Source organism: Oxyura jamaicensis, chromosome 1 (assembly GCF_011077185.1).
Source record: "Oxyura jamaicensis isolate SHBP4307 breed ruddy duck chromosome 1, BPBGC_Ojam_1.0, whole genome shotgun sequence".
Taxonomy (NCBI): domain Eukaryota; kingdom Metazoa; phylum Chordata; class Aves; order Anseriformes; family Anatidae; genus Oxyura; species Oxyura jamaicensis.
This window is the reverse complement of record NC_048893.1, coordinates 137,819,650-137,832,820: the sequence shown is the minus strand read 5'-3', so window position 1 is coordinate 137,832,820 and position 13,171 is coordinate 137,819,650. Positions and strand designations below refer to the sequence as shown.

The window sequence follows — 13,171 nt, the reverse complement described above, 5'->3', positions numbered from 1 at the left end:
CCAGCCACCGCTGCCCGCGCGAATCCTTTTACCACGAGCTCAGAACACCACATCTCCCGTAACAGCCCCCCGAGCTCTCTCAGCTTTGGGTTTTTGGGTTAAATTCCCTTTCTGGGGGTGATCCTCGCCGCCCGAATGATGAATATGGAACCGGGGGGTCCCCGCCCGGGTCCCCGCCCCCGGCCCCTGGGCTCCTCCTCCGGCCCCTCCCCGGCGGCCGGGCCCGCTCGGAGGGAGCCGGCGCGGCGCAGCCCGGGGGGGGCGATGTGAGAGCGGCTCTGGAGGGGGGGTGGTCTCGGAGCCGGGGGGTCCCGGACCGGGGACGGGGGGGTCGCCATGTGGCTGAAGCCCGAGGAGGTGCTGCTGAAGAACGCCCTCAAGCTCTGGGTCACGCAGAAGAGCAGCGGCTACTTCGTGCTGCAGCGCCGTCGGGGGCACGGCGACGCCGGAGGGCGCTTCACGGGTACCTCGGGGCACGGCCGGGGGGCTCCGGGCGCGGCCGGGGGGGCTCCGGGCACGGGCAGGGGGCTCCGGGAGGGTGCCCGGTGCCGGCGGGGCCGGGGCGGGCTGCGGGGAGGCGGGAGCGGCCTCTTTGTTCGGGCTCGGCTCGGCTCGGCGCGGGGGGGTCCTGAGGCACTGGCGGTGCAGCCCGTGCCTGAGGCTGCCTCGGGATTTCGGGGAGAAATCGGGACTTTTAGGGCGGTTTGGGTGCCGGGGGGGCTGGTCTGGTGTGTGCACAGGGAGTATTTTGCGCGCCGAGTGAAAGAGCCTGCGTTACCAGGTCTGATTTTGGTGTTCGTGAAACCTCTCGCTGCCCCTTGTACCGCTTCCCGCACTTTGTATCAGTTTAGCCCAGGCGAAGCTTCCCAAAAACTTCCTTCTGGCTCCGTAGGTCCCACGTTACCCATGCATTGCTAACGAAACGCCAGCCCTGGCACAGTGGATGGGACCCTTAGGCAAATCCCTGCCCTCCGATTTTCCCCGGCCCCCCGCGAGGACCTCGCAGGCCACCCCTTTGTGATCGTAAGGGCGACGTGGATTAACTTCCAGAGTTAAAAATAACCTTTTACAGCTGCTTGATTTGGGTCCAGGACGATCATGAGTTTCGGATCCACAACTATTAACTCCTCGTGCCCGAGCTTTCCACGGCAGAGGCTTGCAAGCTTAAACCAAAGCACACCGCTGCGCTCTCCGGTTCGCTTCCAGGTGAATCATTTTGCCGAATCCCCAGCGCACAGGCTTGCACAAATCTCTTTTGGCTGGCAGAGCCGAGCCACTCCTGCCTTAGAAAACATTTTCTAAGGGAACTGTAAGTTCTGATAGTCTCTCAAACAGTTTGGAAATATCAGTATTTAAGAAGGGATTAGAAATTAGAGTCCTGTAACAAAAGAGCAAGTGTGTAGGCGCATTAAGCATAGCTGGAGGTAGGCAGCTTATTTTATTTTTTATTTTTTATTTATTTTTTAATTTTTATTTTATTTTTTCCCATTTTTTTTACTTGGGACAATCAAAATGGAGACCTATACTGAGAAACAGTTTGGCTTGGCTGCTAAGTCTGTTTCCTTTTGGTGCCGAGCTTGGGTCTCAATTCTTGCTTTACGTGAACGTAGAGGCAGCTTACTGGTGGTACCTGCCTCCTGCCTTTCCCAGAATGACAGAGACAAAGGTCAGTGAAATGTTACTGTATTTCAGAATATGGTCTGCAAAGCTGGAGAGCCATAACTTAGATTTTGTTTGCTTTGCTGGTGAAACAAAGCTTAAGTGAGAATGTTATCTGTTTTCTTTTCCCTTCAATAACTTGAGCCTTGGCCAATTCTAGCTAGGTTTGACACAGAAGGGTAGGTGTTTGAAAGAGGCAAAGACCCTGTATGTTTCATGAAAACAGGTGACTCCATTGGAGAGGGTCTCTCAGCTCCTGCACTGGGGCTGCATATGCTCAAGCTGTGTTTCTCTCAGAGTCCATCCGGGATCAACAGGGAGAAAAAAAAACAACAAAATGAGGAGATTCAGACTTCATAAGCAGAGTGTGCAGATGGTGCTGTGGACCACCCGACATAATTTGCTTTAAGCAGAGTGAAGTGGCAGTGGCAGGATTGTGCCACACCTGAGCTGCCCTTCTACTTGTTAACTGCAACCTGGTGTTTTCCCTCAGCCCACGAGAGGACATCTGTTTTATTGCCCTATTCTCATGGTTGTATTTTTTTTTTCTCTAGGACGCTTCTCTCTCCTTACCCAGGGCGTTTTATCCATTACATAGGAGTAAGTTAGCACAGCTGGAGGGTATATTTTATGTGGATTTAATTCCTGAAGGGTGGACTAGAGGAGATCTGTCACAGGAAAGTGCTTTCCTTCCATATCCGCCTATTTCTTTGAGTAGTGTGTTTCACTCGGACTCTGAGCAGATGTTGGTAAGAGAGAGACTATATTTGCTACTGTTATTAGATTTGTCTTCTAGGGCAGTTACTGAACATACAGCAGGTTTGCAAACAGTAGGTACAAAAAATGATGGAGGCGGTGTTTAACTGTTCATTACCTGACCGGTGTAACTCTTTTCCTGTCTTCCCAAGGGATATGCTTTTTGAGTAAATGTTTAACTTGCCAGTTAGCCTGGATCTCTACTTGAGACCTTTGTTGGATTAGAGACTCAAGAAGGAAATTACTAATGTTTTAGAAATACTGTAGAGAAACTGAATTATATTTTTTAATTAGCAACTAATTTTTAATTTAATTTTAAATCAGAGGTTTTTTTTTCTAAAATAATTAGCTCATTAATTTAAGTTGGTTATAGCGTTGGATTTTCTTGGCCATTACTGGAGACCTCCCTAGATAATGACAAAAAGGCTTGTCATTTAGCCATGATTAATAGGTCAACGTTAGTTGGATCTGGTACTTGCCAATGTTGTTGGCTCCAAGGTTACGTGTTAATGAGAAGTCAAATCCTTTATGGTAGAATAGTGCACAATGGCTTAGCATGTAAGTGAATCACTACTTCTGTTTTTACTGGGGGGTGTTGAAAGCTGCATTCACCTTCCTGTTTGATCAGATCTGTTTTGTGCATTTTGACAGCAAAGCTGCATGTTCTGAGACTTGTTGGGAATGTTTTCATTGTGGGCACTGGATTGTAGCTTTTCACTCCTTCCAAGCAGCTAACTTTGCAGTTTGTTTACACAGTACTTCACATTGCACACTCTTAGTATATAAAAAGCACTCAAGATCCTTCTAAGGAATAGTGAATTCTTCCTTTTATAAATAATGCTAAATAAAATTTTAAAATAAACTCTGAAGTCTGTAAACTGTTTCAAGCAGCTTTTTGTCTTTATTTTTTTAGATACGGTGCTTCTTCATCTTCTTGCTTGAAATAGATCAATAAAAGATTATATTTTGTTCCTGTTTTACCTGTTTTTTTTTTTTTTTTTTTTTTTTTTGTTAAATTTAGTTATGTTTTCCCCAGATATTCTTCCAACCTCCAACAGTTTTAATCTCAGGACATTTTCCAAGATGGATGTGGTCCTAACTGTTTTTTTATTTCTCAGAAGATGAACGTTTTAAAGAAAAATCTGTTTCTCCTTGAGATCTTATAAGCCCTTACAGTTCACAATCTTAAATACCAAATCATACCCTGGCAAAAAGAAACATCTTCTGTATATGAATCTGAACCTTATTATTCCTTTAATAAAAATAAATGTGGTAGGCATTGTAAATACACTTAAGCTATTGCCAGTAGTTGAAGTAAACCCCCAATCTTAGTATTTCATTTTCTCTTTTAAATGGCATTCTTGCAGGGTGCTGTTTTTCAAACTGATCTATAGAGCACATCCTGCTTGTGAGTAGAGATCTTGACTAATTACATGGTAAGAGCTCTGTTCCTTGTTTTCCCCTTGACTGGATTTTGAAATCTTAATGCACGTAACAAGATGACTATTGGTAAGCTCTATGCCCTTTTTTTTTGGTGTGGGAATTAAAAAGCAAAAGATGTTTTGCTGCTCTTTCATACTCATCAGTCCAAATAATACTGTAATTGTCTTGCATACATCAGCTTTTATTAGTCCTGTTCATCTCCCAAGGTCAGGCTAAAAAATAAATAACATACATTCAGAGAAAGGCAGCAGGGAGACCACAGAAGTTGAAGGTTCCTGTGACTAAGGCAGGAATCCCATCTTGATTGTTCCCATCTATGGCATGCTTAACAGGAGAGGGTCAAAAATGCAGTCAAGGCTTGGGTTTTAGTAGAGAAAACAAATGCATTACATACATTTTTTTAACCTTCTGGAGGGGTGAAAGGCAAAGTGGGTTATGTATTAAAAGATCTGTCCTGATATAGCCCTCAAAACTGTCCATCTACCAACATCAGGGAAAGTTTCCTTCTTGTTTTAAAAGGTGTAAGACACCAAAGCGTGTTGGTATCTACTGATAGACAAAGCTTACATTTGAGTTCTAATTACAAAAAAAACCTTGTATTTTGGATGCAGTAGATTGAGGAAAGGAAGATGACACATCAACAGTGTTAATAAAGGATAGTTATTAGTGCCCAACATCTGTATTTTTGAGTTTATTTTTTAAGGGCAAGCTATCTGGAACCTTGCACAAGGACAGGGGGAAATGCAAATAGTTTACTGAAAGCTTGAACTCTCATCAAAATGTTATCTAGCCATGCCCACAGCTGGAATTCAGATCGGCAGGTTTTTTCCCTCTACCCTTTTTTTTTTTTTTTTTTCTCTCCTTGTGTTTCCAGTAACATGCTACAAGCATTTTTCCCATGTGGGCGTCTTCTCCCCGGCAGAGTGCATGGCCTGGGAGCTGAGTCCTGCAGCAGAGGTTGCAACGGGGAGGCCAGGCTTCATCCTGCAAAGCTCAACACTCGCATTTCTGACCCCCAGCTTTGCACATGAGTCTGTGTGTGCTGCTCTGACTCCTGCCTGCCTGTTCTATCTGTATTTCAGCCTCCTTATATTAAAGGCAAGGATGCACCTGTGTATGGAGATGAGAATCTGGGCCCCATCTGCTTAGACCACCAGCCTGTGCAATGCTGTAAGCCAGTCAACAGCTACACTAGCTCTTTATTTTCCTCTTGTGGAGTCCAAATGGACCACAAAAAGACAGGAAAAACATTGAGCGTGCGTGGTGGCAGAGTTTAAGTAACACTGGCCTGTTCCCTTTAGTGTTATTAACACCACCAGCCAACAGTGTGAGGCAGTTTTTTATCACAGTGCCTGGAGCAGCATCCTGTGTCGGGTAATTTACAGAGCTGCAAGCCTGCGTGTCCCAATTCCTGTAGGTTTTCGGGTAGAAAGCCCTTTCCATGCACACTTTTGAGGAGAGAAGCGAGGCATTTGGCCTGGCTTGCTGCGAGCGTGGCCTGTGTCGCCATGGTGCAGGAGCCAGGCCAGGCCGCGCTGCCGCCCAGCACGCAGGCTGGGGACGGCGATTAAACCATGTACTTCCATTCATTTCTGTGTTCAAGAGTTAAAAATAAAGTAATAATAAAAAAAGGAAGATGAAAAATTACGTCATGGCAGTGTTTGATCTGACAAAGCACAGGCTGAAAGTAATTGAAGGGCTCAAGTGCTCATGTTTCCCTGGGTTAATAACTGCTCGGAGCATTAGGCCGTTATGCTGAAATTTCTTACATGCTTACACAAATAAGTTCTGTAGCTTTTATTTTGGAGGGTGGAAGAAAGCCTCTTGAGAGATGCTCTGTCTGGAAGCTGCATTGTATCAAAACCTGTTTATATAATTTAGCAGAATCCAACGAGACAATGTCCAGTGTCAAGCCAAGGCGTTAAGCCAGTTGGTGGCCTTCACAACTCATGGTGCTCTTATCTAACATAAACATAGCTTTTAGGGAGGCCTGAGTGAAAGTAATAACCTGCTAAACACCTGTGCTTTGAACTTTAAAATAGTATCAAGATGTAGAGAAGGCCCCAGATGTTTCTTCTGGGAGCAGCCACCTCTGGCAAGCAGCAGCTCCCTACCCAGTATCCTGGGATGAGTGGCTGCCCTGCCAAGATGCAGGAGATCAGGGTGAAGATGTGCCAAGGTTGTCCTCAGGGCATCTCAGCTCCTAGTCTTGCCCTGGGCAGGAAAACCACCCTTCTGCTACAGGTGCTTTTTTTTTTTTTTTTTTTTTTTTTTCTCCTCTCCAAATTCTCATGCCTGAGCAGCAAAGAGTGCCTCTTGTAGCTATTGACTGTCACTGCAAAGCTGGGAAGCAACTTGCACCATTAGCTCCTTCCACTTCTTTGTAAAAACTTCATCCTGTTGAGTAGAGTAAGCTGCTGCTTTTATTTCCCAGACTTCTTTTTCTTTTTGCCTCCACGTTTCTGCTGGGGGAACAGAGGTAGTGAGCAGGAGTAAAAGGCAGCGCTGAGCTCCCGAGGATGCATTCAGAGGCATGCATCATGCTTTATAGCTTTGTGCTGGAGTGAGAGCCTGTTGCTGTCATCGTAAATCCTTGAATCCAGCATCGGTGGTTGTGTCTAACAAAAATAACCCAGCCTGGTTCAATAAAGAGAGCAAGTACTTAACACAGGTCTTTGACTTAATATAGGTAAGTGTAGCTGCAGACTGCTCTTCTGAGCGGTCCTCCAGAGCAGCCACCAGTCATCACAGTCCCCAGAGACATCCTGATGTTATCATTTTTCCAACAGAGCCCCAGCTGCCTGCAGCTTCTGCAGCAGCCAAGAGGAACACCCGCTGGGGAGGAGCTGGGCATCTCTGCAGGAGGATTTGGGTCTGGGTGCTGCGGTGATCCTCTGCCCATTTTCTCTGGAGGGCTTGATTTGGCAGATACACTAAGGCATGACTGTCCAGCTGTGCTGGTTTCCAGTACAACGGAAACCTCAAGTCTTTTTTTTCAAGCAGACCAAGGAGAGCTGGAAGGGCAGTTTTCTCTCTGCTTCAAATTTTGGCAGTGGCCTGTTTCTTTGTAGGGTGGCCAAAGCCATTACCGAAAATGCTGAAAGTGCAGGTTGGACCCTGACTGCTGTGTGACCTGTCTGGTTTTAGGAGAGTGGGTGTAAGCACCTGCTTTTGAAGAGGTTCAGCACTGTGGCACATGGGTGGAAGAGGTTCCTCCTTGCCACGTGCATGCTGCACCCGAGATTTTAAAAGTGCTCTCGGAGTTTCCTACCAGCCAACTGGAGATCCTGCATGTTAATTTGCCTTTGAACTACACTGTACTTCACCCCCTGCTTTGTGATAGATGTCCAAGTTTGTGTTAAGCAAATGGCTTTGGGGACCAGGACCTCAAGGATAACATGGTTCTTAGGGACATGGTTTAGTGGATGACATTGGTAGTAGGGGGATGGTTGGACCAGGTGATCTTGGAGGTCTCTTCCAACCTTAATGATGGTATGATACTCATGAAATTGCACAGTATGGTGATATTGCAGTCTTCCTTGTGACTTAGCCTTCGATTTAACTCTGATTTTTTTTTCCAAATAAATAGTAGTGGTTTTGCTCTTTTGCCTGTTTTTTTTTTTTTTTTTTTTTTTTTGAGGACTTTATTAATATATGGGTCCTAGACTCCTGAATGATCAGTCCAAGTCCCTCTGTCTTACTGCTGAAGTGACCACCCCATATATAGGAGGGCATTTGAGTAGTTCTGAAAAAATTCCCTTTAAGGTTTTTACAGTATGATGGAGGCATGCAGAAATGGTCTCCTTGTTCTATGTGGGGGGGGGGTGCCTTTACTTGTGTGCTGTTCAGCAGGGCGTAACTGTTAGTGTCTTGGGTTGTCTCTTGAGCAGTGTCCTAAAATGTGGAAGTAATAGATATTTTATATCTACAGGGCCTTATATTTTATATCTATAGGGCCTTTGTATCTAGAGGGCCTTACAGCAGTCTTCCATTCCCAAAGGGGGCCTGTAAGAGAGATGGAGAGGGACTCTTTGTCAGTGAGTGTAGTGATAGGACAAGGGGTAATGGTTTTAAACTAAAAAAAACGGTAAATTTAGATTACATATAGGGAGGACTTTCTTCACTCAGAGGGTGGTGAGGCCCTGGCACAGGTTGCCCAGAGAAGCTGTGGATGCCCCATCCCTGGAGGTGTTCAAGGCCGAGCTCGATGCTTTGGGCAGCCTGGTCTGGTGGGAGGTGTCCCTGCCCATGGCAGGAGGGTAGAATTAGATGATCTTTAAGGTCCCTTCCTAAACAAACCATTCTGTGATTCTATGATTTTTTTCATAAACCAGTTCCAGTTGGATTAATTTACTCTATGCATGTTCCCTTGTCTAGATTAGTTATGGGCATGACATGGGACAGCTTGTAATGGGAGCTCTTATCTTTCTGTGGGGGTATAAGGAAATGTGTCTTCAAAGATGAAAAGAAGTGTGAAGCACTTTTGTTGATGCATTTGAGAACCAGTTCTTTATAAAATAACCTTGACTTTTTTTTTTTTTTTTTTTTTCTGTGAAAAAATGCTCAACAAGTTTGCTCTACATCACTCGGTTGGTATTTACTTGGATAGCAAAATCTGATTATATGGTGCACAAAATCCTGCTGGCATTCCATTTAGTTACAGATTGACCTCTGTACAAGGGAGACACTACCTACCTGTTACAGAATGGGGAAGGAATCCCCTGGTTCCTTGCTAATTTTTAAACTTGAGTTTATTTAAGTTTTTCAGTTTTGATTGAGAGGCTTGCTTCTGAAAAAATACAGGCAGATGTTCCCTCTGTCTGAAATCCATCTTTCAGCCAAAATGATTGATATATTGAGGCAAAACATGTAATTTCAATAAAGGTATTTCCTTTTCCACTTCTTCTGTCCCCTCCTCCATATTTGTCAGCAGCATACATTAAGCCTGAGATTTATGTAGGAATTTTGTCCTGGGAGTTTTCTTTGTATGTGAAGAACCTTGCCCCTTCTGAGGAACCTGCGATGTTCTCTTGGTACTCTTTAGCAGACGTCCTTTCAAACCTGTGTCTGCAGCTTCCTGAAACGCAGTCCAGTTAACTGCTTCCCTGAAATAAATAGTTCTGCATCTTGGGAGGTCAAAAAGCTGACGAGAAGTTGGTAGAGTGGCATGTAAAGGGAAAGAGGTACTTGGAAGTTCAAGTTTGTGCCGCAAGCCTCGTCCCACAAAACAAAAATCAATGGGAGCTTTGAGGAAGAAACCCGTGTAGCAGTCCTTCTCACTTTTTGCCCTCTGCTTCTGAATCCTTTTAGTTTTTGGCTGTCCTATAGATATAACAGGTTGCACTGTCGCTTGTGATAGAGGTCTGCTTCATCCTAGCTGATGGCATACTAAGGTATCAGCAAGTGCACCAGAAAAAACCTTTGTATAATTTATAGGTATCTGTGAGCAAGAGACCCTTTATATATTTTATAAGAGACCCTTCCATGGAAGAAGCTGTTAGGATATTGTGTTAGAAGGGTGCTTGCTCACATGCTAGGCATTTTTCAAAGCATGTTTCAAAGTCAGTGTATTATGTGAAGTGTCTTGTGTGTTTGTCCAGGGATTTCTAGTTTTTATTATTATTATTATTAGTGCTTCAGTGTTACTCCAAGTGAATAGGAGACAACTCACACTTAAAAGATTTTGCCTCTAGTTTTAGTCATTTTCATTCTACTTCAGTTTTTACTGAATTACGGTCAGCCTGGATGTATTAATTAGTGTTGAATCCTTTTTATGCCCTCGCAAATGCTCTCTTGGAAGGTCTTGTTCCCCCGCTTAGCTTCTTGCAGTCTCTCCTTTATGTTTTGACACTCATACACCAATTCCACAGGGGGCTGACCCCCTGTAGAAGTGAGGATGCTAAGCTGTAGTCACAAGGCTGTCCTGATCAAGCTTGCTACTTGGGCTCTATTCTGGATGCAGAAGCAGCAGAATAGCACAGACCTCGGTTTGTGTTTTAGCTATGGGTAATTTAGGCAAGGGACACGATTTTTTACTTGCATGGTTCTTGGTTGAAGGAGGAAGCTTTTTCTTTTTTTTTGGTAATAGTTGATAAGCAAGATGGAAATTGTAAGCAGAAGTAAATAATGAGAAGAGGAATTGGTTTTTCTTGTCAGTTATTCAGGAACAGAAAAGGGAATTAAGTTTGCACAGACTAAGAAGTAAAAACAAATTTTGCAGCTCCTTCTGTGCTTTGATTCAATTTTTCTTAATTTCTGAAAACAAGTTCTTCACAAATCAGATGTTCATTAAGTGTTTGTATAGGATTTTCATAGCGCGATTAGTTGTTTTTTTCAGTGACTTCAGTGAATTTAAAAAGAAATCTTTCTCCTAGACCTATCATCAGGGGAAATCATGAACAGCACTTCCTAAGTTTCTTTTTCTTTCCTGTAATGTGTTGAGTCCTTTGAAATTTGAAAGGTAAACCATAGTTTTGTGCTCTGCATCCTTTGATCCTATCCTACAGGCTTTCATCCAGCTATTTTGAAGACTGATGCTGCGTTTTCTGAGAGCACGGACAATTTGCTACCTTGTATACTTGGATGATTTATTTTTTTTTTTGGTCTTGCAGTTACAGAAGGGCACGTAGCGTTTTCTGGTATCATATAAAGTACTGGTCTCCAAGTTCAGGTCTCCACTGTGAACGGATGGGTGTTACATCTTCATATGCATGCAGCTGAGAAGCGAGTTGTTGCTGAGTATCTCACGGTATACTGTTAAAACGTTCTCGTGTCCAACGTCTGCTTGGCTTTGAAGACATGAACAGGGTGTGTGAATGCAAAAAGGAAGTAGGTTTTGTAATGATCTTTGCTCTTGGAAGGTTTTTGATGCCATTCCGTGTGCGATTCTTCTACCTCCTAGACCAGAAAGTGGTTACACTGCTGCTTTGTTGTGCTGTGCTCAAATTAATTACCAGTGGCGTGTTGTCCAAGTGAGGAGGCATTTCAGATGAGGACTTTGTAGGTCCCATTTTATTGTTTCCATTAATCACTTAGATAATGGGCTGGTTGAATGCTATTATAAAAACAAAAAGTGATGCCAAAGGCTGGCAAAGCTTTTGGCTGGTTCATTTGGTGCTGGATCGATGGCGAAGGAACAAAAACACAGCTGTAAATACAGCATTTAGGGCGGAAAAAATAACGTGCAAAGAAAAAGTGTAGTATTGCCGAAGAGCTGCAGCTACAACAAATCACTGTAAGTGATGTGAACCACTAGCCAGTGCTGAGTTACTTTAATATGCCAGCTTGCAAATCGTGGCACTTGAGTGACACTTCTGTGCATACCTTGGTTCTGCCTGCTGGAGGAGGTAAGGGGAAAGGCCAGCAACTCCAGCTGGCCTCTGGACTGGGAGTCTTCTGCGTGGTTGCAGTTGCTCCAACTCTCAGAAATGAGTTTACCACTCTTTAAGTCAAGTGCCAATTTGCAATGGGATGCGGCTGCAAGCTTTCTTGGATACAGTTCCGGGTGTGCGAGATACAGGAGATGGTTTGTACTCTTTGTACAGCATCACGTCCAGTTCTGAGCGTCACGCTTGGAGATAAGCTCAGGAACAATGAGCTGGTTCACAAACGTCACCCGTAAGGAAGACGTGAGGCAATTGGGGTTTCTTTAGAACAAGAGCAAACATCTAACAGCGGGGAACGATGTTGATACTTAGTCCGTATGTCAAGCATTAACATCAGAAACATCCGTGGCCAATTACTCTCCACGTTCCGGGGAGCAGGATTCATTTCCAGCGAGCCAGTTTAGGATTGTGGTAGTTGCCTTGTTTGTTTGTTTTTGCTGTAAGAATACCTAATGACAATAGTGGAAGAGGCTTGCTGGGAGGTGGTTGCATCTCGGCTGTGGGAGGTTTTGAAGAACAGGTTAGACAAACACGATTGATGGCACAGGTGCACTTACCCAGCTCCAGAGCAGGGGCTGCTCACGGTAGCCTCTCAGGTTCCCCCAGGTACTCGCTGCAGTTCCGTGATTGTATGTACATACACATGAGGCAAAACCGGAAACACAAAATTGCTTGTTCTGCTTTTGATCTTCTAATCTGCTTTGCCTCTTGCCTTTTGAGCCTGTGTGAATTGCCACACAAACCAGGGACAGAACTGCTATTGTTACGTTCTGCGTTTTAATTTTCTGGTTTTAGATGTGAAAAGACTTGAGGGCTGCAGTACTGACAGCAGTGAAAGTTGGCTCTAATTCTCTTTTTTCCCCTCCCTTTTTTTTGTACGTGGCTGCAGGTCGCCTGGTGGGTGCCCTGGATGCCGTGCTGGATTCTAACGCGCGCGTCGCGCCCTTCCGAATTTTACTGCAAGTCCCAGGCTCGCAGGTTTACTCTGCCATTGCTTGTGGTGAGTTATTGAACGGATCAGAAGTTTACTGGGCCATAGCTATTGGTGAGTCACATACGAAAAAACCTGAACTGATTCTGAGCATGCTCAGCAGCTGCATGTCCAAGAAGCTCAAGGTAACCCCAGCTGGTCCCGTGCGGGTGTGAAGCTCTCAGCTATAGCTCGTTTAACAACCAAATTAACCTTTGGTTAGAGTCCCAGGTATTCATCAAGAGCAAATGAAGTTTCGATAGAAAGCCTGTTTAGGTGAGGGTGTTTGCGTTAATCTTTTCTCTTTTGCAAAATGGTGTGGTTCTGCTCGTCTGCATATCTTTCTGTATGGCAGTGAAAGTTCCTTACAGCAAGAAGCTATTTAGTCTTGGCTTTCATCAGTCTTGTCTTTTGCTTGCTAACTGTGAATTGTCTTGCAACATCTGATTAAAATCAAGTATAACTGGAACACTTAGAAGGTATTACATGAGATAGGTGATGAATGGAGTTGGCAGGGGAGAATGTCTAACTGCTGTGTCTGTTGTGCACTAATTCCTTTTCTGCAGCTTTTGAAAGTCAAACCCATCTTCAGGAAGTTGATGTGGATGGGAATTGCAGCAGCCTTACTGGGGCATGTTAAGAGGCATCTGAGCGCACTTTTTAAAGTCCCTGCTTGACCTGCAGGGCTGTTCTCAGCCTGCAGGGCTGTTCTCACCCCGTCTTCTCCAGTCTATAAAATCCTAGCATTGAAGTTCACAGCAGGTTTCCTTTCCTTTCTTACTTGGATCAAGCCATGAAATAGTTAGCTAATATACATGCTGACATGTTGTTGATGCTGTTGGGCACAGTAGTCCTTCAAATGATAGGGGCAGTCTGTGTATTTGCGCCCTGCCCCTGTACAAGCTCATTCAATGTTTGTTCCTTGGTCCCAGCAGAGGTCCCTCCACATTTCCCCATT

The 13,171-nt window shown here is 44.5% G+C and overlaps 1 protein-coding gene across 3 annotated transcripts in view; it reads left to right on the top strand.

Annotated features, from left to right (window-relative positions):
• Positions 1-217: 217 nt before the first annotated feature.
• TBC1D8 (TBC1 domain family member 8) overlaps positions 218-13,171 on the top strand; it is a 47,303-nt gene continuing 34,349 nt past the window's right edge. For 2 of the 3 annotated variants that reach the window (XM_035316087.1, XM_035316083.1), the window contains exons 1-2: positions 218-463; positions 12,133-12,288. In XM_035316087.1, the coding sequence (XP_035171978.1) occupies positions 337-463; positions 12,133-12,288 (283 nt within the window). In that variant the 5' untranslated portion in view covers positions 218-336. The remainder of the gene's footprint in view (positions 464-12,132; positions 12,289-13,171) is intronic. The other variant, XM_035316095.1, reaches the window with a different exon arrangement.